This window comes from Pelobates fuscus, chromosome 4, assembly GCF_036172605.1.
Source record: "Pelobates fuscus isolate aPelFus1 chromosome 4, aPelFus1.pri, whole genome shotgun sequence".
In the NCBI taxonomy this organism is placed as follows: Eukaryota; Metazoa; Chordata; class Amphibia; order Anura; family Pelobatidae; genus Pelobates; species Pelobates fuscus.
The window spans coordinates 140,114,993-140,142,543 of NC_086320.1; the positions used below are offsets into that span (position 1 = coordinate 140,114,993).

Sequence of the window (27,551 nt, forward strand, 5' to 3'; positions counted from 1 at the left end):
TGGCTAGTACATTTATCAAAGGGATATGATGGAGTGAAAGTATCTAACCTCTGCATACATCACACCCCCATCCCCCAGGACTAACTCTGTACTGCCTTATGATTTACAAATAGGGGTTTTGCATATTTAGCCCCTTATTGTATTACAATATCGGACCAGGCACTAACATGGGATGGGATAAGGTTCACAATATCTCCCCCCTGTTCATATTATAAGTCTTGGATCGCCTACAGCGATCCACCCGAGATCGGGTTTAAACCTGAGGTTTCTTTTCTTTACTTATTCTGGCACTGGCCGCCACGCGAATATGCTTATTTCTAATTTCATTTTTTTTCTTTACAGTGTTCTTTCATGCCGCACTAGTCATGATGCGGCCATAGGGGAGGGGATCAAGTTTGACTGATCTCCCCACCACCCAATGACAGACGCTCGGGCAAGGTGGGTGTGGATCAAGCCTGACTGATCCCCCCACCGCCCAATAACGTGTATCATGGCTCGGTGGGTGGTGGTTCAAGTATGATTGACCACCCTTTTGTTCAATGGAGCGCTAGGATATGGCTGGAGGGGCGTGGCGTGTTTATGTCTCTCATCCACGCCCCCATACACGCCGGATCACGTGAAGGACTTTTTCTTTGATCACACAGGTATTTAATTGGCGATATGGCATCAGTATGCGCCTTTGCTCCTGACGACGGTGTGCATTCACGCCGAAACGCGCGTCGAGCGTTTTCGCTTTTATTTAATTATTTAGTTTTTTCACTTATTTGGGTAGCACTTAGGTAGTTAGTATGATTACAAGAGTTAGTTAGTTTTAGTGTATATATATGACTTTTTGGCGTCTTATGCAGGCCTACTAGGGTCTCCCTACAAGGACCCTGTGTCCATAGGACCCTAGCCTGCTTTTGGAAAAGGGGGGGGGGTCTTTCCTTTTTGGGTTATCAGCTCCAAGTACATTTGGTTTCTGGGACCTGTGGGTGGTCTTAGGTGGAGAAGGGTTACTTTGTTGTTGATCCTGTCTCTCTACTCCTTTCATCCTTTTACCCATTATTATTTGGCATCTCCCCTCCTTTCCTGACTCCACTTTTCAACTACAACTACATTCGCTTTTCTGTTCCAGAGCTACTCCTTCTGGGATCCCCTTGTCTCAAGGGTCTCCTTTATTGTGTGTGTATATATATATATATATATGTATATATTATATGTGTGTGTGTATGTGTGTGTGTGTATATATATATATATATATGTATATATTATATGTGTGTGTGTATGTGTGTGTGTATATATATATATATATATATATATATATGTATATATTATATGTGTGTGTGTATGTGTGTGTGTATATATATATATATATATATATATATATATATATATATATAATTTAATTTAGTTTTACATGTTTAATGATATTTTTTTTTAGCTCTTTCCACCAGCAGGGGGGCTGTCTTACAGCCCAGACAGTCCCCCTGCTGGCATATCCACAGCCAGCTATAGGGGGTCATGTGATCGCTTTTTGAGAGTGATCATATGGCCCCCGGGGGCCTGATTTGCCATGGGGAGGGCTGCCTGGCCTGTCAGGCAATCCTCCCGAAGCGGATAGCCAGGAAGGTGAGTTTCTGGAGGCTCCTGAGAGCTTAAACCGTTATGGCGTTCTATGCCGCCGCAACAGCTTTAAAGCCTGTTATAATGGGGACGGCATAGAACGCCATAACGGCATTAAGGGGTTAAGAATTAAAAATAAAAACTACAAAAATGCTTTTAAAAATGTAATGTTTTATTAGGTTGAAGCTGTTTGTGATATTGTGTGTGTGTGTGGGCTGTCTGTTGTGTTATGTTTGTGTGTGGGGCTCTCTGTGGTATTATACATACAGTGAGGGAAAAAATATTTGATCCCCTGCTGATTGTAAACGTTTGCCCACTAACAAAGAAATGACCAGTCTATAATATTAATGGTAGGTGTATTTTAACAGTGAGAGAGAGAGAATAACAAAAAATAAATCCAGAAAAGCGCATGTCAAAAAAGTTATACATTGATTTGCATGTCAATGAGTGAAATAAGTATTTGATCCCCTATCAATCAGCAAGATTTCTGGCTCCCGGGTGGTTTTTATACAAGTAACAAGCTGAGTTTAGGAGCACTCTCTTAAAGGGAAGGCTCCTAATCTCAGCTCGTTACCTGTATAAAAGCCACCTGTCCACAGAAGCAATCAATCATTCACATTCCAAACTCTCCACCATGGCCAAGACCAAAGAGCTGTCCAAGGATGTCAGGGGCAAGATTGTAGACCTACACAAGGCTAAATTGATTGCTTCTGTGGACAGTTGTCTTTTATACAGGTAACGAGCTGAGATTTACCTCCCTGTCTCTCGCTGTTAAAATTATAGACTAATCATTTCTTTGTCAGTGGGCAAACGTTTAAAATCAGCAGGGGATCATATACCTTTTTCCCCTCACTGTATGTATGTGAACTGTTCAAGGTATTTTTGTTTGTGTGTATGTGGGCTGCCGGATGTGTGGAGTATGTATGCTCAGGGCTGCCATCAGAAATTTTGGGGCCCCTGACAAAGCACAAGGTCTGGCCCCCCCCCCCCGACCCCTCCCTCCCGGGCCCGCCCACGCCCTACCTAGTCCGCTGACAATGATGCGGGACTGAATGTGGTGTGTATAGTGTAAGTGAATTAGAATGTGTGTAATGGATGTAGTGTTTGTGTGTATTAGATACTGTTTGTGCAGTGAATGCAGAGTGTGTTAGTGTAGCAGATGCAGTGTGTACAGTGATGTAGTGTGTGTTTGTGTAGTGGATGTAGTGTTTGTATGTACTAGATGAAATGTGTTTAGTGGATGCAGTGTCTGTAGTTGATGTAGTGTGTGTATTAGACGCAGTGTCTGTGTATAGTGAATGCAGAGTGTTTCAATTTGTGGTGGATGTAGTGTGTGTACTGTGAATACAGGATGTTTGTGTAGTGGATGCTGTGTGTACAGTTAATGCAGAGTGTGTGTCGTATAGTGAATCCAGAGTGTGTGCATAGTTTAGTGAATGCAGAGTGTATGCATAGTTTAGTGAATGCAGAGTGTGTGTTAGTGTGTAATGAATGCAGAGTGTGTGTTAGTGTGTAGTGAATGCAGAGTGTGTCAGTGTAATGAATGTAGTGTATGTGTTAGTGCAGCGAATGCAGAGTGTTTGTAAATGTGTAGTGAATGCAGAGTGTGTGTTAATGTGTAGTGAATGCAGAGGGTGTGTTAGTGTGTAGCGGATGCAGAGTGTGTGTTAGTGTAGTGAATGCAGAGTGTTAATGTGTAGTGAATGCAGAGAGTGTTTGAGTAGTGGATGTAGTGTTTGTATGTACTAGATGAAATGTGTTTAGTGGATGCAGTGTCTGTAGTGGATGTAGTGTGTGTATTAGACACAGTGTCTGTGTATAGTGAATGCAGAATGTTTCAATTTGTGGTGGATGTAGTGTGTGTACTGTGAATACAGGATGTTTGTGTAGTGGATGCTGTGTGTACAGGTGATGCAGAGTGTATGTTAGTGTAGTGAATCCAGAGTGTGTGCATAGTTTAGTGAATGCAGAGTGTGTGTTAGTGTGTAATAAATGCAGAGTGTGTGTTAGTGTGTAATAAATGCAGAGTGTGTGTTAGGGTGTAGTGAATGCAGAGTGTGTCAGTGTAATGAATGTAGTGTGTGTGTAAATTTGTAGTGAATGCAGAGTGTGTGTTAATGTGTAGTGAATGCAGAGAGTGTGTTAGTGTAGTGAATGCAGAGAGTGTGTTAGTGTAGTGAATGCAGAGAGTGTGTTAATGTGTAGTGAATGCAGAGTGTGTGTTAATGTGTAGTGAATGCAGAGGGTGTGTTAGTGTGTAGCGGATGCAGAGTGTGTGTTAGTGTAGTGAATGCAGAGTGTTAATGTGTAGTGAATGCAGAGAGTGTGTTAGTGTGTAGCGGATGCAGTCTGTTAGTGTAGTGAATGCAGAGAGTGTGTTAGTGTGTAGCGGATGCACAGTGTGTGTTAGTGTAGTGAATGCAGAGTGTGTTAGTGTGTAGCGGATGCAGAGTGTGTGTTAGTGTAGTGAATGCAGAGTGTGGTAATGTGTAGCGAATGCAGAGTGTGTGTCAGTATAGTGGATGCAGTGAGTGTGTTAGTGTGTAGTGTATGCAGAGTGCATGTTGTATTAGTGAATGCAGTGTGTGTATTGTATTAGTGTATGCACTGTGTGTGTTAGTGTATGCAGTGTGTGTTGTATTAGTGTATGCAGTGTGTGTGTTTGTGTATGCAGTGTGTGTTAGTGTATGCAGTGTGTGTTGTATTAGTGTATGCAGTGTGTGTGTTTGTGTATGCAGTGTGTGTTGTGTCAGTGTATGCAGAGTGTGTTGTGTTAGTGTATGCAGTGTGTGTTGTGTTAGTGTATGCAGTGTGTTGTGTTAGTGTATGCAGTGTGTTGTGTCAGTGTATGCAGTGTGTTGTGTCAGTGTATGCAGTGTGTTGTGTCAGTGTATGCAGAGTGTGTGTTGTGTCAGTGTATGCAGTGTGTGTGTGTTGTGTTAGTGTATGCGGTGTGTGTGTTGTGTCAGTGTATGCGGTGTGTGTTGTGTTAGTGTATGCGGTGTGTGTGTTGTGTCAGTGTATGCAGAGTGTGTGTTGTGTAAGTGTATGCAGTGTGTGTTGTGTCAGTGCATGCAGAGTGTGTTGTGTCAGTGTATGCAGAGTGTGTGTTGTGTTGGTATATGCAGTGTGTGTGTTGTGTCAGTGTATGTAGTGTATGTTGTGTTAGTGTATGTAGTGTGTGTGTGTGTTGTGTCAGTGTATGTAGTGTGTGTGTTGTGTCAGTGTATGCAGTGTGTGTGTTTTGTCAGTGTATGTAGTGTGTGTGTGTGTGTGTGTTGTGTCAGTGTATGTAGTGTGTGTGTGTGTGTGTTGTGTCAGTGTATGTAGTGTGTGTGTGTGTGTGTGTGTTATGTCAGTGTATGTAGTGTGTGTGTGTGTGTGTTGTGTCAGTGTATGTAGTGTGTGTGTGTGTTGTGTCAGTGTATGTAGTGTGTGTGTGTAAATTTGTAATGAGGAGGGGGAGGGGGGGTCATTTTAACATTATTAAAAAAAAAAAAAAAATTAATTAATTAAATTGTTTCTCCCCCTCCCTGCTTACCTGTGTCTAGGGAGGGGGGAGATTCCATCCCCGGTGGTCCGGTGGCATGGTGGGGCCCCCCGGCTCCCTGTTGCCGCAGAGGGGGCCCAGGCCTCCAGCTTCTCATCTTCTCTCCTCCAATAGCTCTCGCGAGACCCGCGGAGCGTTGCCATGGCAACCGGGTCTCGCGAGAGTTATTAGCAGGGAGGAGAAGAGAAGAGGCTGGAGGCCTGGGCCCCCTCTGTGGTAACAGGGAGCCGGGGGCCCGCGGCTGCACACATAGATCGCGATATTCGCGATCTATGTATGCAGAGAGGGAAAGTGGGGCCCAGGACTGCCAGAGCAGTCCGGGCCCCCCAGGGCCGCCGGGCCCGTGACAACTGTCACGGTTGTCACCCCCTGATGGCGGCCCTGTGTATGCTCTTTGTAGCATGTATGAGTGTGGCCAGTGTGTGCATGTGTTTTGTGTGAGATGCTTGAAGTATTTGTGTGTGCTGGGGACTGTCTGTGGTGCTAACTTTGTTCACGGGCTGTATGTTTTTGTTATATATAAAACACAGTATCCACAAAATAGCTGGTGTGGTTTACTTTTTACGAGGCTCCTGGAAAGCAGTAGATAACAGTTACAAGACATTTATCTTAATTCAAATACACTACAAAATTAGTTTCTGAAAATCAGAAACAAGGAAAACAATTGTATTTGATAATATAGAAACAATTGCCATTTGCATTCCAGAAACAAGATTCTTTGAAACCTAAAAGGCTAAATAATGACAGTTAAAATTAATGATGTAAATGCAAAGCTTGATTAGATGGGGTAAATTAAGATTACAAGCCCTACTCCATATTGTGTGCACAATAATACTTCACCTAGGAAAAAGAAATAAAACAATAATTATGCTCGATTTAACATAGATGCCTGCTGGTCATACCTCATTGAGCTGTTAATTTTGTTAGTTAAGCATAGCAATGAAATTAATCAAAACATCAGATCTATTTTAATAGAAAATTAACCTCATCTTTATTAAATCTTAGCGACAACAAGCTTCATCAAGTGTTGGATAACAAATTGTGCGGACTCTGACAAGTCCATAGCCCTTAGACAATACTGTCAATGCGTGATATATGATACATCATAATAGTAAGGATACATGTCTAAGATGAAGCCAATCGGTAGATTCTATCAATCAATGACAAGGAGCAGTAATCAATTGAGCTGTCTTTCCTCAAACAGTCTCATCAATCCCGTCAGTGCTAAAGGGATAAGCAAAGCAATCTGATTCAAAACCCTGGAGTACTGATATTACATACAGGTTATATCATATTTTACATTTTGTATCAAGATGTAGCCTAGAGTATATCGTCACTAGAGAGAAGCAAATTAAACTTAAAACACTAATGTTCTGAAAGAAATGCTGTACTTTACACATTGCAGTCTAAATGGAGACTCTCTCGAATCCACTGATCTACATATAGTTTTTTTCTGGGGGTATCAGCAGGGTGAAAATTCAATGGTATTATTGTTTTCATAAAGGCATACAATTGATACATGCAAATATAACATATTTTGGTAACAACAATTTATTGGTGTACAGTGTCAAACACAATGCATACACAATGCAACGGTCAAAATCACTTTTCTGCACTGTCCAGAAATAAACATTACCACCATCAGGACAATTAAAACTGGAGCACCCTAGGTTATCTCAGCTAAATTACATTAAAGTCCCCATGTAATTTAGCATAATGTAAAAAGTCTTCTACACTAGACTTGGGCATTAGTTTTCAGACGAGCACATTTTTGTACGAATTTTGGCTTTTCACCCATTTGTCCGAAAAATTAATGAACAAGTGTTCCCTTTCAAGAGATATGCATAATGAAAAAAAAACTTGTGAAAAATGTGTGCCAAATATTTGCCAAAAGACTCTATCATTAAATGATTAATTCAAATAACCATATCCCAGCCATGCTGTTAGCTATTATGCGTCCTTATGCAAGTAAGCATGAATTCCCAAACTACCCAATAAGTGAAGGGATACTGTCTGAGACAAACTTGGTCGGAGCCAGAATGGATGATTGATTGACCCTCATTACGGCATCACGTTACGTCCGATGACGTTATGATGGTATATATGTGTGGGTACAGTAAATGAGTAAGAGGAAAATTACAGCTAAACAGAAACACCGCAGAAATGTAAAAAGAGCCCTGGTACTTAACGGTAAGAAAAATTGAAAACAGTCTGGTCACTAAGGGGTTAAATCAAAGCCTAAGTATGCTTCTGACAGGAATACTATTCGCTGTCATTTGTGTTGGAGTTCAAGAGTCTTTTTGCTAAAAGTCTTACTTTCCTGTAATTGCTTTATGCAAATACTAGTCTAATCAATATGTAATACAATCCCAATGAAACATAAAATATTTGTTTCTAGGTTTTGTTATTTGTTAATCTAGGTTTAATTCTTCATGGGGGGAGAGAGGCACACAGAGGGCTGGGGAAAGAGATACACAGAAGACTGGGGTGAGAGGCACGTATAAGGGTGATAAAGTGATAAAGAGACCAGGGCCGGTCTTAGGGGTGTGCGAGCTGTGCGGCCGCACAGGGCGCCATGTAGCAGGGGGCGCTGTGCGGCCGCACAGCCGGCCGGAATTTAAAAAAAAAAAAAAAAAAAAAATTTTTTTTTTTACATTTCCGGCGGGGGCGGAGCTTACCGTGCGGCGGGGGCGGAGCTTACCGTGCGGCGGGGGCGGAGCTTACCGTGCGGCGGGGGCGGAGCTAAAAGCGCCAGAAAACTGCTGCAGGGGAAGCAGGAAGGAGTCCCTGCTTCCCCACCAAACAGTCACCAGGAGCTGCACTGCCTCCACAATGAGTGATTGTCAGGTGAGTGTGAGTCTCTGCCTGTGTGTATTACTGTCTATGTGTGTATGACTGCCTCTGTGTGTCTGTGTGTATGACTGTCTGCCTGTGTGTATTACTGTGTGTGAGTGTGTGTGTGTGTGTATGACTGTCTGCCTCTGTGTGTTTGACTGTCTGCCTGTGTGTGTCTTTGTGTATGTCTGTGTGTGTGTGTGTGTGACTGTCTGCCTGTGTGTGTGTGTGTATGACTGTCTGCCTGTGTGTATTACTGTCTGTGTGTGTGTGTGTATGACTGTCTGCCTCTGTGTGTCTGTGTGTATGACTGTCTGCCTGTGTGTATTACTGTCTGTGTGTGTGTGTGTATGACTGTCTGCCTCTGTGTGTCTGTGTGTATGACTGTATGCCTGTGTGTATTACTGTCTGTGTGTGTGTGTGTATGACTGTCTGCCTCTGTGTGTCTGTGTGTTTGACTGTCTGCCTGTGTGTGTCTTTGTGTATGTCTGTGTGTGTGTGACTGTGTGTGTGTGACTGTCTGCCTGTGTGTGTGGATGTCTTCCTGTGTGTGTGTATGGCCGTCTGACTCTGTGTGTGTGTGTGTGTGTGTCACATACAACCAATACACGCATATCACACACTGTTAATACACCCATTACAAATATCACACATAGCATACATATCACACCTACTATCACATACACAGACAACACAAACATTACAGCATACATGGATGACTGGGGGGGGGGTGGGGGGGCGCTGTGAATATTTTTCGCACAGGGCGTCTAAATGCCTAAGGCCGGCCCTGAAAGAGACATAGAGGGGGTTCAGAGGGACAAAGATACACAGAGGGCTGTGGTTCTAAGAGACACACAGAGGGGCTAGGGAAGGGGAAAAAGACACACAAAGTTGACAATTGTTTTTTGAGGTGGGGGGGTGCAAGTAGCTGGACTTGCCTAGGGTGCTAAATAGTCTTGCACGGGCCCTGAGACCATAAGCAGATAGTGAATGTGGCACACATTACAAATTCTTACCAGTGGTTAGGAAGACTTTGTGCAAAGAGGCCTCTGAGACAATCCAGCACTAGTAGCTAACTGTTGCAACATGTTATTTGGACAGCATGCAATGAGAGGCACAACCAAGTTGCTAGGGTTCTGTACTTAAACATCCACACAGAATATTGGCTGGACCTACCAGATGGGGGGTACAGCATTGAGTAGTTGAGAATAACAGGGCTAAGAGCCTGTGGGATTTCTAGATCAAAACCCTGGCCAACAAACCTGACATTTTGGTGGTAGACAAAGAACTGAAGACTACAGTAGTGGTGGGTGTGGCAATACCCATTAAATAGGCAACGATGTGCAATGTCAATCAGCAGTGGCTTAGGCCAGTAAGGTATTGTCATGTATAAAAAGGGGCATTAATTCTTGGGATGAGAATACAATTTGCCTCTTTATGATTCACTGGTAAGACCACATCTTGAATATGCTATGCAATTTTGGGCACCTGTTCTAAAGAAGGAGATTATGAGATGAGGCAGGCTACAAAATTAATAAAAGGAATCTAACATTTTAACTATGAAAAAAAGGTTTAAATTAAACCTATTTAGTTCAGAAAAACAGCAACTCAGTGGGGATATGTTAACATTATGCAAATATCTGGGGCCAATATAAAACATTGTATGGAAATCTATTCAGAAACAGGTTTATACATAGGACATGAGGTCACACATTTAGACTAATCTAATCTAAGGCAAAGGAAAGCTTTTTTTTTTTTAACAGTAAGAACAATAAGGATGTGGAATTCTATGCCTGAAGAAGTGGTATTATCAGAGTCTGTAAAGATGTTTAAATAGCACCTAGATGCATACTTGCAAAAGCATGATATTCAATTATATAATTTTAATTGTAGGGTAATAGCTTCTTGATCCAAGGATAAATCTGACTGCTATTCTGGTGTCAAGAAGAAATTTGTTTCCTAGTTTGTTGCAAAATTGGAAGTGCTTCAAACGTTTTTTTTTTGGGGGGGGGGTTGCCTTTGCCTTCAACAGCAAAAAACACGTCAGGAAGGCTGAACTTGATGGACACATGTCTCTTTTCAGCCTATATAACTATGTAACAAAGCTTGTTCATGCTCTAGTAATCTCTTGCATCGATTACTGTAATTCACTCCTAATTGGTATCCCCAGAAGCTGTACTGCCCCCTACAATCTGTGGTGAATGCTGCTGCCAGGTCGATCTTTCTTTCCTGTCGCTCCTCTCACACCTCACCCCTCTGTCGATCCTTACACTGACTTCCTGTCCCCTACAGGTGTCAATTTAAAATACTAACTCTTACCTATAAAGCCCTAACCAACTCTAGCCCCTCTTACATTTATTCACTGATTCATAGGTATGCCCCCTCTCGGTCTCTCCACTCTACTGGTGACCTTCTCCTTTTTGCGGCTTGCACCCTTACTGCAAAATTACGCCTGCAAGACTTCTCACAGGTGGCTCCTTTCCTTTGGAACAGCCTGCCTACCCCTGTCAGACTCTCCACTAGTCTTCAATCCCTTAAGAAGTCCCTCAAAACCCATCTTCTCAGGAATGATTATGGCCTCCAACAGTAACTTCTATCTCTCAAACCTTCCTCTCGCTCTATCCTATAGGGCTACACTTCACTCTCACCTCCAGATCTGCTACTTTCCCACCATGTCTATTTGCTGTCTCTCTCAATACCCTTCCTATTGTGTTTTTATACCCCACCTCCTCTAGACTGTAAGCTTGTTTGAGCCGGGTTCTCAACTACCTATTGTTCCTGTTACATTTTGTCATTGTCTCATTTGTAAATTCCCTTTTTATTGTAAAGCACTGCAGAATAAGCTGGTGCTATATAAATACCAATAATAATAATAATAATAATGTAACTAAGTGTGGCAGTTGGAACGTATAGTGGACAGCAGATAAAATAATTATTTTTCTTTACTGTTATTATGAATGTAGACAGAAAATTTGAGTAAAGAACAAAGAAAGTGGATTCTAAAGTAGTACCGGTAGACTGAAGATACTGAGTGTTTGCGCAAAGCGTGGCAAGAAGCATTTGACACTCCTCCACCAACATGTCTGACAATTTATAGTATTAGAGATAAATTTGAAGTAACGGAGCAGTGGTTAATGCACAGAAATCTGAATGTCTGAATAAGATGAGAGTTATTTTGACATTTGTAAACAGTCCGAAAAAGTCCTCATGATGTGTGTCTCAGCAGCTATCCATACCAAGAATGTCCTTGCAGTGCTTAATGCGTAAATTGAAATTTAAGCTGTACCGTCTAAGACTTTTACATAGTCGTTTCTGTGAGATGATGCGTAACCAAACCTCTAACAAATCAGACCTTCTTGATAAGATCATCTGGACAGGTGAGGCTTCTTTCAAATTGTTGGGTACATGAACAGGCATAACTGTGTGCATTAGGCATATAAAAAAAATCCTTATTTGACGATCACATCTTAACCATCTGAACCAGCCAATCATCACAGAGTGGGGTTCATTATTTAGCAAAGGTGTTGTAGGACCAGTTTTCTTCAATAGAACTGTGAGTAGTAGCAATTACCTAAACTTGTTGCGCGACATGCCAAAACTCAGAACCAGGGCTTTCTTTGCCAAACTGCTCATAAATCCACAATACGGACAAAAATAATTGAGCTGCCCATACCATTTCATCTTTCCGAAGCGCATCATAATATCTCTCAGCTTCAATTTCAAATGATTGATCATGTTCCTGAAACCCCTAGGCAGGGCCGGACTGGCCCACCGGGATACCGGGAAATTTCCCGGTGGGCCGCGGCACCTGGGGGCTGCTCTGGCAATATATGTGCCACCGGATGGCCGGTCCGGTGGCACACACTTTGAGGGGGCCGGCCGGCAGGCGGCCGCATTGCACGCTGCAGCCTCGCCGGTCCGGCGGCACTGTTAATGCTGAGGGCTGAAGGGGGAGGGAGGAGCATGTCTCTCTACCATGCTCCCTCGCGGTTCCCACAATCCCCAGCAGCATCCGTGCTGGGGATTGTGGGAACCGCGAGGGAGCATGGTAGAGAGACATGCTCCTCCCTCCCCCTTCAGCCCTCAGCATTAACAGTGCCGCCGGACCGGCGAGGCTGCAGCGTGCAATGCGGCCGGCCCCCTGACTCCTCTCAGGTGGGTGGGGGGGATGGAAGTGGGGGGGTGAATAGAGAGAGAGAGAGACAGAGGGGGGGAGAGAGAGACAGAGGGGGGGTGAAGAGAGAGAGAGACAGAGAGGGGGTGAAGAGAGAGAGAGAGACGGGGGGTGAAGAGAGAGAGACAGAGGGGGGGGGGGTGAAGAGAGAGAGAGAGACAGAGGGGGGAGTGGAGAGAGAGAGAGACAGAGGGGGGGTGAAGAGAGAGAGAGACAGAGGGGGTGAATAGAGAGAGAGAGACAGAGGGGGGTGAATAGAGAGAGAGAGAGAGAGACAGAGGGGGGTTAATAGAGAGAGAGAGAGAGACAGAGGGGGTGAATAGAGAGAGAGACAGGGGGGGGTGAATAGAGAGAGAGGCAGAGGGGGGGTGAATAGAGAGAGAGAGGCAGAGGGGGGGTGAATAGAGAGAGAGAGGCAGAGGGGGTGAATAGAGAGAGACAGAGGGGGGGGTGAATAGAGAGAGAGAGACAGAGGGGGGAGAGTGCCACAGGGAGAGGTGGGAGAGAGGAGCGAATAGAGAGAGACAGAGGGGGAGGGAGAGTGCCACAGGGAAAGGGGGAGAAAGAGACAGAGGGGGGAGAGTGAGACACAAGGGGAGAAAGAGGGGTGAATAGAGAGAGACAGAGGGGGAGGGAGAGTACCACAGGGAAAGGAGGGATAAAGAGACAGAGGGGGAGAGTGAGACACAAGGGGAGAAAGAGGGGCGAATAGAGAGAGACAGAGGGGAAGGGAGAGTGCCACAGGGAAAGGGGGGAGAAAGAGACAGAGGGGGGAGAGTGAGACACAAGGGGAGAAAGAGGGGTGAATAGAGAGAGACAGAGGGGGAGGGAGAGTACCACAGGGAAAGGAAGGAGAAAGAGACAGAGGGGGGAGAGTGAGACACAAGGGGAGAAAGAGGGGTGAATAGAGAGAGACAGAGGGGGAGGGAGAGTGCCACAGGGAAACTCTAGCCCTGGAGCTACGGGCTAGAGTTCACTCTCACCACTGCGACCACCAGGGATTCCTGGTGGTCCAAGTGGTGAGAGTGAACTCTAGCCCCATACAAACACTGCCCACACACACCATACACATTCACACACTGCCCCCCCATACACACACACAGACCCCCATACACACATTCCCCTACACACACAGCCACCCATACACACATTGCCCCACGCACCCTACACACTGAACCTTTCACACACATTGCACCCCTCACACATTGCACCTCTGCTCCTATACCCTACTACAGCCCCATATCCCAGCAGACCCCAGGTAAGTTGTCAAACTGTACATAAACGGTTTGACTACTTACTCTGGGAGCGGGTCCCGGCACTCCTGGCATTTATATATGCATAATACACTAAGAAATGTCATTGATATGTACAATATGTAATAAGCAGATATTGGCCCAGTCTTGTTGCTAGGTGCATAATCCAGCACAATAACATATTTAAAGTGAAGAGTGCACCCACAGGACCTCAAAATAAACAAGATAACGTCATTTTTTACAGTTGTGCCCTACATACATTCACCATTTCAGTCCCATTACCAAGCTTTCCTTAATATGTCATGGTAGTTGGATGGAAACATTGGTTATATGCAAAGGCACGTCTGCTTAAAATAAATCTGCACTCTTTTTTTTAAGCCTATATGTGCTTTTTTCACGTTGGAGTAATAATTTTAATTTTAAGTTCTCTTTTCTAACTCTGTATCCGCACATTATGCTGGCGCGACGCATTATGGGGCTGGTAAATAATTTTTTTCCACGGCTGCTTTTAATTCCCAGTCCGGCCCTGCCCCTAGGAGGGGGGATAGGATAAAAAGATTACTAATGAAGGAAGCGTTCTGGATTAGGGAATTGGATACATTATCACCTAGATGGCTGAACCTAGAATATGATTTGTCACCTTTAATTTGAAGATTTTTCTTCGATTGATTTGTTTTTATATAAATATTATGTTAAATTACCAACTTTTTGTCTTTACAGGCTCTCTTATGGCCTTGCTGGTTTTGGGTTCTTTCTTTTCACCCTCTTAAGAGACCTTCTTTTGATCATCTGTTGGTTTACAAGAAGTTTTACATCTGCTGATCAACTATTTTGCTACTGGGAACAAAAAATGGAAACACGAAAAGGAAAGTCTCTATAGGTACAATGTAGACCTTTAGTAACTGTTCTTCTATTCTTGCTTTGGAATCTCAGTAGTCGAATATGGAATACAAAAGCAGAGAAGGGGGAGACCAATAGTGCAAAACCGTAATGCTGAAAGGATCACGAACAACACAGACGTGGAGAAGTGCCAACTTACAATTTTTAGAGCTAAGCCCAGCTCTAGGTAAAACAGCATACAGTGGTATTTGATACTCCCCACATGTAAGATATTACTGGGCAATTGGAGGTGTCTCCACACGATTCTTTAAAACTTCTGAGACAGACGTCAGCATATAAAATATATAAAAGAGGGGAAAAACCCAATGGTGCAATAACTTAGGTAATACTGCAACAACAGACAACACTGAGGTCCTAAGAGTGCCAACTTACAATTTGAAGAGCTATGACCAGCTCTAAGTAAAACAGCATACAGTGGTATTTAAACTCCCCACGTGTAGGATATTCCTCTAGTGATGCTTGCAGTGCCGGTCTTATGAAAATAAAATCACAAGAGAGGCCCATAGTGTTTCCGTGGGGTTCTTTGCTGACCTATGCTCAGTAGCACCCTGTGTTTTATTGTTGTGACTGAGTGCGACCCTATACTTTTTTCTATTTTATGTTACAGTCACCGGCAGGAGGAGAGCACTCCTTTCCAGCCTGTGTCCCCAGGGCCGGTGTGCTGTAAAGCGGCTGCCTGTGCTGCCTTATGGTATTTGTATGTATGGAACATGTAAGGGGAAGGGATGTGATGTTTAAACTTTACGAGCTTCAAATTGGGACTTTGCAATTTTTGAATGAAAGTTTTTTTTAAATGGAATAATAAAAGCTAATTTTGTACCTGAGCATATATCCTGGAAGTGACTATGTTTCTATTTTTCCATCACTGTGTTCTATTGACCATGGGACATCACATTGAAAACTAAAGATTGCACCAGGGGATTTAATCAAGATTAGCATACATTCTTTGCTGTGAATTAGTTTATTTTGTAAATGTGTGCTACTGCAAAAAAAACAAAACAACAAAAAGTCACTTGTGTCCAGCTATATATCCGGAGTATAGAATGATCCATTCACATAGCTTTGTAAAGTTTTTGTGAAAGTGCAGGGCTAAATTATTAACCTGCCTACTGCATACAAAAATAGTGAAGTGTAGACATGTTGTTTAAAAGAACAGTGGTCAATTCAATAAAGTCTTATTCATTGCTCTTTTTCCATTGTAAAAATATAGCCCATTTGAGGGTTAGCCTTGTAAGGCTTGGTGATGTATGTTGACTTTTTGATTTCTTATAGTTTTTAACCTTACTGCTAGGAATTTAGTGCATGATATTTAGTATTAACATGATTTTAGGAGATACTTACTATACGCAGAAGGCACTTCTTACTCTGTGAATTCGTGCTTCCTTCTGATTTTTGTTTTACTTTAGGGTCAAGCCCTCAGACATCCCTGTAGTGTCTTACTGGTGTGTTGGAACGGTTAGCATCATGGATGCTTTTTTTAGTCTTTTTGCTGAATATGAATTCTTTTTTATAACTCTTCAGCTATGACTTTTGAAAAGCTTCAAAAAGACTTTTTTTCTCTTTCACATATACACGTTTATCAAAACTCATTTGACCGAGCTAATAAAAATTACACTTTTTTTTTTTTTACATTACTAAAATTCTTTGGGAAATTATATATATTTCTAACCTGCAATGCCCACTTAAACCAGAACATGTAGTATGTCAATCAAGTATCTAGCTTGCAAACATTGCTTAAAGCAGCTCTGTCACTGAAAATTCTTATCATAAGTGAGAATTTTTTTCTTATGTATTTTCATATTTTTATCTACCAATCAATAGTAGAATATTATAGATTCGAGATAAGACATGGTCAAACCATCTGATATTTGATGGTCAGCAGTCATTCAGAATTTAGCTTTGTCCTGTACAGAAAAAAAACGATATGAAAGCTTGACACACCGATGCTGCTGACAAGTGCACGCTATAGTCTTTATGATGCATCCCTCCCATTTTAAGCAGTCATTCTGTGTTTTTTTTTTTTTTTTTTTAAACAGTTTGGCTTCTTACCTGGCATCTGCAGTGTTCACATTCTCCATGTAAGTAGGAACTTATATTAGCGCTCCTGGGCCAAGTCCTGGAATCCAGGGTTTAGCGCATTGACAGAGATCGATCAACCGGCAACATCAAACAGTTGTTTTTAAAAGCTCTGTGACGTTCCATGCCATCATGTAGTTCACGGCTCTGAAGACCAAGGGGCATTGAATTGCCATTCTTAAAAAATGAACAGCACTGCTCTTTGCTAGTAATATGGAGAACCAAGTATCATTTGTCACCAGATGCAAGAACTCTGGCCCCTCTTCACAGATACAGCTGAAGTGTAAGTTCTCTTCCACATTAAAAGAACACTCCATTGAGAAATAATAAAAGTATATATGTTCATGTTTTAACTATTTAGTAGTATATATACACACACACACACCGCTGAAGAAAGCATACATGTAATTTCTTTCCATATTTTTTGTGGGAATATAAAAGTTAGCTCAGATAGCTACAGATCTAGTATCTGCAGCGATGGCATGCCCTCCCCTTTCTGTCAAGCTCTTTGAGTAGCTACTGAGGTTTAACCACATGTGCTGCCTTTAAAGGGTTACCCCAAGCACCATGACCACTTCATTGATTTCAAATAGTTATGACACCTGGGGTCTGTATGTGCAACATTTGGGTTCCAATATCTTCATTAGACGGCCTACAGCAAAATTCCAAGATAACTAATGTCAGCTCTGTGCAAAATGAGTGTTTATTGAGCTGTACACTTGCCAAGCACACCTCTCACTTCTATGAGCTCAGTCAATGAATTCCATCAAGAGACAGCCATAAATGATATGCTAATGCGGAAAACGGAACCTGTGCTAGCTAAATCCAAGAGGGGCTGCAGTGACCCAAGTAAATGTCAACAGCCTGACACATAATTGACTTGAGACTCAGACAATTTCTCGCACCATAACCACCACTATAGTGGTTATGGCCCCAAGTAAGCTGCAGCTTTCATCACATTCAATTTGTTCTGAGGGATTCAAATACATTATTATGAAATTTGTGAATCCTTTGCTTCTTTTCTCATCCATCTCAGAGTATTTAGAACTTCCTCTGAGCCTGTAATGGGATATTAACCACAGAAGTAGAGAAATCTCAAAAAAAAAAACTGCACATGGCATGGCTCAAGCTACATTGTAGTTGATGTATGTAATTAAAATGTATTGAGCAAAAAATGCTGGACGTCTATTTCTTCTGGGACTAGTCACTGCACCTCTAGATGTTAAGTAACGATGCATGGTAAATGTTGTATATATAGTGCTGAACAAAACATGACATCTTTTATGCTCAGGAGTAGAGCAGATGAGATCTCGCCAGCTGCCACTGGACACCAGTATAGGTGCTATGTACAGGGAATCAAAGCGGAAAGGCTAACCTCAGTTGGGATGGGGTAAACAAACCCTTAGAAAGTCAGAAAAGGGTGCCAGTTTGGCAATTAGAAGAGGGGGGAGGGGGGAGGATGCTCAACTGGTTCTCTTTTTATATTTTTACATTCCAATAGAATAGAGGGGAAGAGCTACCCAAAACGAATGCTTCCATGCATAATATGGATATATCATAGCTTTCCTAATTGTTAACATAACATAAATAATATGAACACAGTTCTTTTTCAATATTCTCCTCATATATAGCCAGAGTCCCATTAAAAAAAACAACAAAAAAAACAACACATTTTGACCATACTCTTCTTTCACATCTAACATACAAGTGCATTACATGTTAAACATGTAACTGTGTACAGTCCGCTATAGAATAGCTCAGCCAGTTGGTACCATTTTCCTAAAGTATTCCTCAGGATCATATGCTGCAGCTCATACATGTTGCAGCATAATTTTGTTATGGATCAGGTCTAGGAATGGTTTAACATGAAGAAAATTACTTCCTTAAACCATGATACTATGGAGCTCCTTATGGAAAGAAAAATTTGAATCCCTGAATTTTCCCTTACTCCAATACCTCCTCAGTATTGAACATGAACCTCTCACTGATAAATGGTTTTCCCTGGACACTTCTCTACCCACCTACACTTTCTTAGTCATGTTTTTTTTCTGTATTTTCATATCCAAAAATGATTTCCCATTTTAACTATTTTGCTTGGTGCTTTCCCAATTTTATGTCTTTTGCTTAGTGATTTAAAAATAGATTTTTTTTTTTTGTCTTATTTGTAACTTTTCTCCCCTTGCTTTTGTATTCGTTTAAATGCTAATGAAATGTAATTAATCTCTTGCCTGCCATACTCACACACATCTCTACCCTCTCTTTTGGGTACATGAACCACGGCTGGGTACATGTACTGTTGGTGGCTGGCTCATGAAATCACTGAATACATCTGTCTAAGTACTGTAAACTGTACTGTGGCAGACTGTTGACTGTCACGGTATACCTACAGCGGGGGGGAGGGGGACGGAGAGGGGTTTACTTACAAATATCATAAACATCTACTTGACAAGGGTCTACGGGTAAGAAAACCACATTGCATAAAAATGAGAAACTACTGATTGGTAGCGTTTCTTCTTCGAAAGGAGTGTGACAACCAAAGTATTTTATTTCACATAACTAATGCATAGTCTGTCTACTATATTTATTAAACATTGGTCACTTTTTGCATATTGTGTCTATAAGGTTTGGTTTGAGCCCATGAATAGAAAACTGGTTGTGGTTTAGGGTAATAAATTAAAGGGATTTGAACGTTGATTTAAAAAATGCTCTAGTGTAGTAAGTGAGGCCAGGAGGCGGTTACTGGTACTTTACTTTGCATTCCTTTTAAGAAGAAGTAAATGGGTCAAGCAGCCCTCTTCTTCCAGTTCCAGTAATCATCTTCCAGTTTCACTTCTCATGCAAAGAATACCAGTAACATCAGCTTATTATAGTTTGTTCGTGGTATGGTTTGCATTAAACATTTTGCATTGGAGGGGGGAAAAAACAACTAAATAAAACAGGAAAAAAATGAGACTGCACGTGCAGTGTAAACAATCAAACCCTTTATTGTGTAAATTACATTATAGCGCTGTAAAAAATAACCTGTTAGAGTGAGAAACAGCAGATTGGTAGAGGTAGTAGGAAATTTATGTAACAGTCCACAGATTGTTAACAGGAGTGTGTCAGGCTAAAAGTAATTTATTTTAAAAGCTGATCAAAACAGGTTGACTAAATAAATAACAAAACAAAAAAAATCATTTTAAATACTAGAGGCTAGCGGATTTCTACATTAACAAAATCAACACAATACTGATGATAAAAAAAAAAAAAAAAAACACAACAATGAATAAACCCACAAACTACACCACTAAAAAGGGTGATATTAAAAGACTGTTAGGATCCATGAAGATTTTTTATTTAAAGAATGCTTGTTCATTTAAGTGAATTTCGTGTTTTTCCAATTGTACACAGCATGTAATTATCTGCAGTGATTTCCCCCTACTGTTGTTCTCAATAAAGTAACATCCACATTGTAAACTTTGTTGATTAATATCCACATAACATCAGTGACAGCTTAGCTTCCTGTCATTTGTCAGATGTTCTTCCAAACTGTGCCAAATGGAAGAGGTCGTCCAATTAATTCCCTCGTAAAATCATGGTATACAATGCTGTTTAAAACAACAGGATGATGTAATGTTCAAAAGGTCTTGAGAAAAATGACAAACAGGATTTCATTGCAAGTGTTCACTGTCCCTCTGTATATATGCATGTGTGTGTATGTGTGTATATACATATACACACATATACATCCACACACATCCACACACATCCACACACACACTCACACATATACATCCACACACACACATATACATCCACACACACACATGGGAGGGGGGGGGGTGATATCCAATATTACTCTATTAACAACCTTGGAATATTTAATAGTGTATATGTATAAATAATGGAATGTATCCTTAAGATCTCCATTGAAAACAAACACCCAGTGTTTCTTTAGTACACCAGTACTTAAAGAGATTGGATACATGCAACTTTGTATCTAAAAGTGCCTTGTTGAAAGGACCAAGAGCTATATATAACATTACCAGGGTCATATTCTAAGTCTGAATAACTGTACAGAACTGATCAGACTTTTAATAGTAGGATCCACAAATCAAATAAAACTACATAAAAAAAAGTTAATCTTTTCTCTTTTTTCCCCCCAAATTTTTTTTGTTTTTTTGTTTAAACAAATTTATTTCAGAAGCCCACATTCTAGAAAAACCAAGCTAAAATATGACAAAGTAAACTGTTGCTCTCACCGGTATTAAAAGATTAGATTTATATCTGTACATGTAAAATTATTATTGCTTTTTTTTGAAAAATATATTTAGCATGCTAGAATTTTTATACCCATTTCCTGCCTTTACAAAAGGTTACAATAAAAAAAAAACACTAGTAAAGCTTTTGCAATTTTTTTTTTTCACAGAACATTTTTTTTTTCTTTCAAGGCAGCAGTAACTTTATATTTTTATAATGCATAAAATCATATGTGCAAATTTATTTGATTTTCAGAGGCATTGCCATCACACACAGTGCAACAGCACTAGGGAAAGAATATTTAAATCTATGGAATACACATGTAGCCCCAGATTTGCAGTAGCAGTAGTATACCCTGCTCCATTACATGGGGTAAATTGAGTACACTGCTTGTTTTTTTTTTTGTTGTTGTTTTTTTTTTTTTATTAACCACCACCTTACCATAAAAAAGTTGCTGCAGAAGAGGTATATAAAGCTTTTTTTTTTTTTTTTTTTACCATTTAATATATTTATATATATATATTTATTTATATGAATATATCTTCTTTTCCCCCCTCACAACCTAAATGCCACCAATTAACAGAGAAACTCTTAAAAACACTTTCAAAACATGCCTTTAAGATGAATAGAAAGAAAAATTAAATGATTAAAACCCTTCTCGAGGTACCGGCTTAGAGAAGGAATGATTTTGCAGCAAGGAGATCAGATTATGCAGCAGGTTATCCTGCAAGTCCATGCACAACAACTGTTAATTTTTCTTTCTAATACAGTACTAAAATCTGCAGCTGATGTGTGGTTATTGGATTGTGGGAGGAGGAAAAAAAAAAACAAACAAAAAAAACTTGCATAATTTTGTGGGAGCATGTTTAAGAGAGTAGCCCTATTACAAAAAGGTCCTGAGAGTATAATGGAGAAGCATGTTTTCCCATAGGATTTTGTTTTCCAATTTTTTTTTTTTTTAGTGTTCATACTGTGTTTTCTTGTTCAAATTTATATCCTGTCAGGAAAAAAAAACCCAAAACAAAAGTGGTACCTTGAGAAGCATCAGCTTCATAGCAAAGACCACTAAAGTAAAAATAGGTCTCAGGATTGGACCAATGCATTTACTATGCAACATCACTGAAAATCTTGTGGCTAAAGAATCCAGAGGGTCGATCCTCATTTCAGTCTCGGCTACTCTCTTTCATCAAAATGTAGTCCTATAGAGTAGGCAAACATTTCAGTGCTTACAATTTAAGTTGTCACTTCTTTAATGCTTTCCTTCCAGTGTGTGAGAATAATCTGCTTCTCGAACAACGGTCATATGCCACCAGAGGCCTTGCCATTGTTTCTTACCGAGCTAAACCTCAGGACTGAACAACAGTACAGTTGATAAAGTTTATCACTTTGTTATGCTAAGTGCAGTGTACTCCTGCATGGTGGGAAGGGGGGCAATTTTTCACGTTATATTCTTTACTTTAACACAACAGCTCCTGCAACTTGATGATTTGAAGGCAAGTTTTCCAGTTGATCCTCCATGTAATTGTTGGGATCGTCACTTGTAGGTCGAAGAAGCTGCTTGTCTGGGTACTCGCTGTTGTCAAAGGGCACCCGGTGTACACACTGAACATGTGTTTTTAAGTTCCCTTTTTGAGAGGCACTGTATGGGCAATATCTGCACTGGAATGGTCTCTCCCCTATAAAAAGAGAAGAAACATAACTTTTTTTTCCCCTAAGATCTACAGACTCCTTTAGTGGCAAAATATAAACTGTAGTTAGTTCATGTAACGTATTCTTTATTCAAAGGTGTTTATGCCAATTCATGGATGCCAAGGTGCATAATTGCAGTCCATATATGTTAACAGATTTTAAATAGTTGGTAATCTAGGGTATTCACTGAATATTGCAATTTTCAGGCTAAAAGAAATGAAAAAGAACATGAGAGAATTGTATTTATCCAGTGTCTTTTTAGGCATAAAGCTTTTAATTCACTAGTCTACTCTTAAAAATCCCTGTTTTAATGACAAACTGCTTTTTAGGGCACATAACCTGAAGTACAGGTATAAACATGGGCCTTAAGAATTGGCATTCAACACCTTTGTTATAATTATCTAATTTACCATTTCACCCTTGGAAAACATGACAATTCGAGCTCTTGAAATTGATTAAAAAAAAAAAAAAAAACAGCCTAAAAACTTTCAAACAACTAAAATCTGAGGCCACACTCCAGAAATAAAGGCAGACAGTCAGGAAAAGGTTCAGCAGCACAGTGAAAGCTTTAAAGAAGTGATAAAGATAACTTTGAATAGGTGTCCACAAATAGAAGAGAACTAAGGTATTGCGCTCATGCAGATCTGTCAAAACCTTAGAAGGCTTAGTAGCAATTTCCATAAAGAATTACCATGGTGAACAAATAAGACAGTTTAAAGTAAAGAAAACTGCAAGCTGAAATGTGAATAACTGAGCCTGAAGCTTTCTTAAGATTGTTCTACAATGACATTTTGAACATCAATGAACAATGCCAAGTTCCTAAAAATAACAAGGGAGGCTTAATGTTGAATTAATATATTAACCTTAAGCAGAGATACTCAGACTAAAAGATCACTTCAAATTAGGGAGGGGGGAAAAAGAGGCAATGTCTGCACTATGGCTGCATATCTAAAATGAAAAATTGTACAGCAAGAAAATAAATGTATCACCTTTATGGAGTATGTGCAATAAATATATCATTTATTAAAATCAATTTTAATTGGTTTTAATTCCACTTATGTAGCCAATTTCTATTCTGATTAATGGAATGCAAACATCTGCTTAAAAGGACACTAGAGTCACCAAAACAACTTCAGCTTAATGAAGCAGTTTGAGTGTACATATTATGCCTCTGCGGTCTCATTGCTCAATTATCTGCCATTTAGGAGCTAAATCATTTTTATTTTTGTAGCCCTAGCAGCACTACCTTAGCTGTGACTGACACAACCAGCTTGAAAACAAAATGGTTTCATTTTCAATCAGATGTAACTTACTTTAAAAGCTTTTATCTCCTGCTCTATAAATTGAGCTTGAATTACATACAGGAGGCTCCTGCAGGGTACGGAAAGTATAAACATTAGAGGACTCTGTACAGTAAGTGTTTAGAAAGGCGGTGTATTTTTAATCACAGACTTAATGAAAAGGAGTCTGAGATTACATACAGCTCTCAGTAGATCAAAGTATTATCAATTATGAATTTCCACTGACATGATAATTGAAGGGCAAGTCATGAAATGCCATGGGCACGGGCTTATTCCAATTTATAAAAAAAAAAAAAATTATCTGCATGCGTTATTGCAACTTATGTTGCTATGTGAATAAAATATGTACGTATAACTGAAATTTAACTAGTTTGCAAAAAAATAAATAAAAATGAGAATAGAAATTGGTGATAGGACACAAAACGTGGAGAGTCAAGCAAGGGTTTGTATTTTGCAGGAATAACAGATGTACAATGAAGCTCATGGTATAAGGTTGAAACAGGTTAGTAAATTGAGAATTGTTACACCTTAATGGAACACAGAGTAATTTTTAAAGTACATGACAAAAAAAAAATAAAGAAGTCATGTGACCACTAATGTAAATTTATTTCAACAGCATTTATTTGCAGAGAAGCAATCCACTTTGCTTCTCTGACCTCCTATTTTCTCAAAACATAATAAAACTATGAATAATAATAATAATAAAACTATGGCCTTTTGGATGTTAACAAACCACAAAGCAGAAGGAAATCTTGATATTAGCTCCCCCAATCACAACTCAATGAGAAAGCCAATAAAATTGCATCGTAAAATGATAGACTCCACCGATAGTAGATAAGAGGTGGGGAGACAATATAAAACCAGCTGTGGATAGCCAACAGGAGGAAGAGGAGAGAACAGAACAAATAATAGGAGTCTGGTGTGTTAAATGAGACCTATAAACAGTAGTACATGAGGCAATAAATCTTATAAAAATCTGAAGTTAGGTAGGGGAGATGGGGGAATGCTGTTCGCCTGCTGTTGTGAATCCCTTATTTTTATAACTGAAATGTACCCAATAATTTAAAAAGTCACCTAACTTCAGTTTTGTCATGTAAGCGATTTAACAAAAAAGGAAATGTACTGATTTAAACATATAAACCATTTATATGGGTGAAAATCACACAGATTGTACAAAGTAGGCAATACATAATAAAAAACGGCATTTTGATGACATGACAGCAGATATTTTTCCATGTGTCAGAATCTGTGATTTTAATTTTCAAATACACAGCTGTAAAACCAAAGAAACCTTTCTTCCCATTTGTTTTTGTGCTATAACTGGTGACATACAGACACACAAATAGAGTGAGAGAGGACAATGTAAGCACAAAAGAGAAACAAGAAGATATAACAGAGAATCGCATGCAAGGGAACAAACAGGAAGGCAACCTAGATAGACAGAAGCACCAAGAGGCAAAATATAGATTTCTATTAAAGCCTTATGGAAACAAGATCATTGTAATTGATGTCATGAAAATCCAGTTTCAGAAAGAATTCTAAGCTTTCACATACTGTAACACCAAATCCATAAAACCTTTATAAATAGCACAAATTTCATAATTTAGTGTACTTTAACACTTTTTTTTCCCCTTCTACATTTTTGGTGGAACATTGGTAAAATAGTTTGATCAATTTTTTTTTTTTGTTTAACGAAATTGTGAATACATTTTACATTGGTTAAAGTGTTCCAATAAAAATGGTGCAATAGAGGAACTAAACAATAGAAACAAGTATTTTTCTTATTGCATCTTGCACTGGTCCTTACTTGAAAAATAACGTACACAAAAAAATGTAAAAGTACACAAAGAATGACATATTTAATGAGATTTACTAGCAATTAGTTCTAAAGTTTTATCTACATCACAGCATATAGAAAAAAATATAGAAGGCACTATTCTGCCATAAAAAAAAAAAAAGGATTTATTTATGCATTCTAGATCAGCCAGATTTGGCTTGCCACAGTAGGCACGTTGTACATGGTAGCTAGGCAGCCTGTGATTTCCCCTCTGTGCATATTCTGGGATAACACCAAATGATATATGCCACTTACCAGGCTGGATGGCAACGTTCCAGGAAGAGGTTATATATATATATTTTTTTTTTATAATTTTCTTTATATTTAAGATTAAGCCAACTGAAAAGTGACATTCTTTCAGATTAAACCCATCATAGACACTCACCATATTTAAAAAAAAAAAAAAAAAAAAGGAAATAGAACTCTGAAATGCTTTTCAGCAGTGAGGGAGGATAATTTTAGAATTAAACTGCTTAAAAATGTCATTGATATGACACTAATTTCAAGGCACCTGAATGGTGGTGAATTAGAATTCCCATTCCCTCTGGTTTCATGCCTTCAAATTTGTATGTAATCAGAAGTGATTATTAAGTTCCCCATGCTGACAAAAGTGCAGCACCAATTCTTGTATTCCATAAATCATGGCTACTTCACACATTATTTAATCTATCCACCATATTTGTAGACCTTTTGATTTCACACATTATAGGCTTACAGTATGTACTCCACCTAGTCTATGATTACTACAAAGCCCTGAATGGCATGTAAGGTATGCAAGTTCATGACTGGAACCAATGTTTTTTGAGGTGGCAAAATAAAGTCAAACCATGCAAATAAATAAATAAATGTAAAAAATGGTGGATTAAAGTAAAAATAAAAAATAAAAAAAAATTGTATTTTGTAATTAAGGCAACTTAAAAAAATTGGTTAATTATACAATACATAAATATTACACACTCACACTCTCTCATATATATGTACCCAATATAATTTGCATTTATTAACAGGGATTGATTAAAGGTCAAGTTTTACCTTTTGAAGAAAAAAAAATACGTACAAAATGTGCAAACATAAATTAACCTATAATTCTCATTTTATTGCTGTTTTTCAACTGGAGCTCCCAGGTCAGAGTCCATTCCTACAATATCTATCTAGAAGTGGTATGGAGCTCCCACCCAGCCTTGCTATTTATACTAAAAAACAAATGGCATTCACTTTTCACTGGGGTTTTCGTGCACCTTTCTTTTTCATTCCTACATATTCTATTATTAGCAACAAATTCTCTCTGTGTCTTAACCATGTTTTTTTATTATTATTTTTTTTTTTTCATTGGAGAGTGTGGGGGGGGGGGGGGGCGGGTGAGATACTTCTTCCATTTTTCCTCTTTATATATAAAAAAAAGGAATAAAATGTGGCAGAGAGTTTTTTTTTTTTTTGCAAACTACAGAAAAGGAAGAACAAAAAGCAGCAATGTATAAAAGGTATAGTAACTTATACCGAAGAAAATTGTGCATTCACACAAAACCACTTTTTTTTTTTTTTTTTTTTTAACTTAAACCTACTGTTCCTGGTTCTCTTCTTCTACTTATTTTGTTCCATCTTGGCCTTTACTTTCTGGCAAGTTTTTATAAAAGTTCTTATGTACATCTTGCCATTAACTTCAATATACAAGTAGCTGCATGTTTGCAATAGTAACAACATTTAAAAAAAAAAAAAAAACTGTTTCAAGAAGGCTACTTAAAGGAAAACTAATGTTAGAGAAACACTATAGTATCACGAATACAAAACATGTGTTCCTAATACTGTAGTGTTTAACTATTTAGGTGACTGCCCCCCCTTCCAGGTGGTGGTTTTACTCACCTTTTCTCCCATGCCGCCACGGCTGGCCCTGCCTCCATGACTGAGATCACCAATCTTCAATCTTGATAATCTCAGCCAATTCAATGCGGTCCCGTAGGAAAGTATTGTTAGGCTACTGCACATGCACGGCAAAACACTGCTTCGCACCATTCAGCATCTCCTCACATAGATGCATTGACTCAATGCATCTTCATGGGGAACTTTCAGCACCTCCATGCAGAGCAGGGAGACA

At 39.6% G+C, this 27,551-nt stretch overlaps 1 protein-coding gene across 5 annotated transcripts in view; it reads right to left on the bottom strand.

Annotated features, from left to right (window-relative positions):
* Nucleotides 1-20,540: 20,540 nt before the first annotated feature.
* Nucleotides 20,541-27,551, bottom strand: part of ZNF516 (zinc finger protein 516) — a 120,699-nt gene continuing 113,688 nt past the window's right edge. For 4 of the 5 annotated variants that reach the window (XM_063451632.1, XM_063451631.1, XM_063451630.1 and 1 more), the window contains exon 7: nucleotides 20,541-22,308. In XM_063451632.1, coding sequence (XP_063307702.1) covers nucleotides 22,085-22,308 — 224 coding nt within the window. In that variant the 3' untranslated portion in view covers nucleotides 20,541-22,084. The remainder of the gene's footprint in view (nucleotides 22,309-27,551) is intronic. The other variant, XM_063451633.1, reaches the window with a different exon arrangement.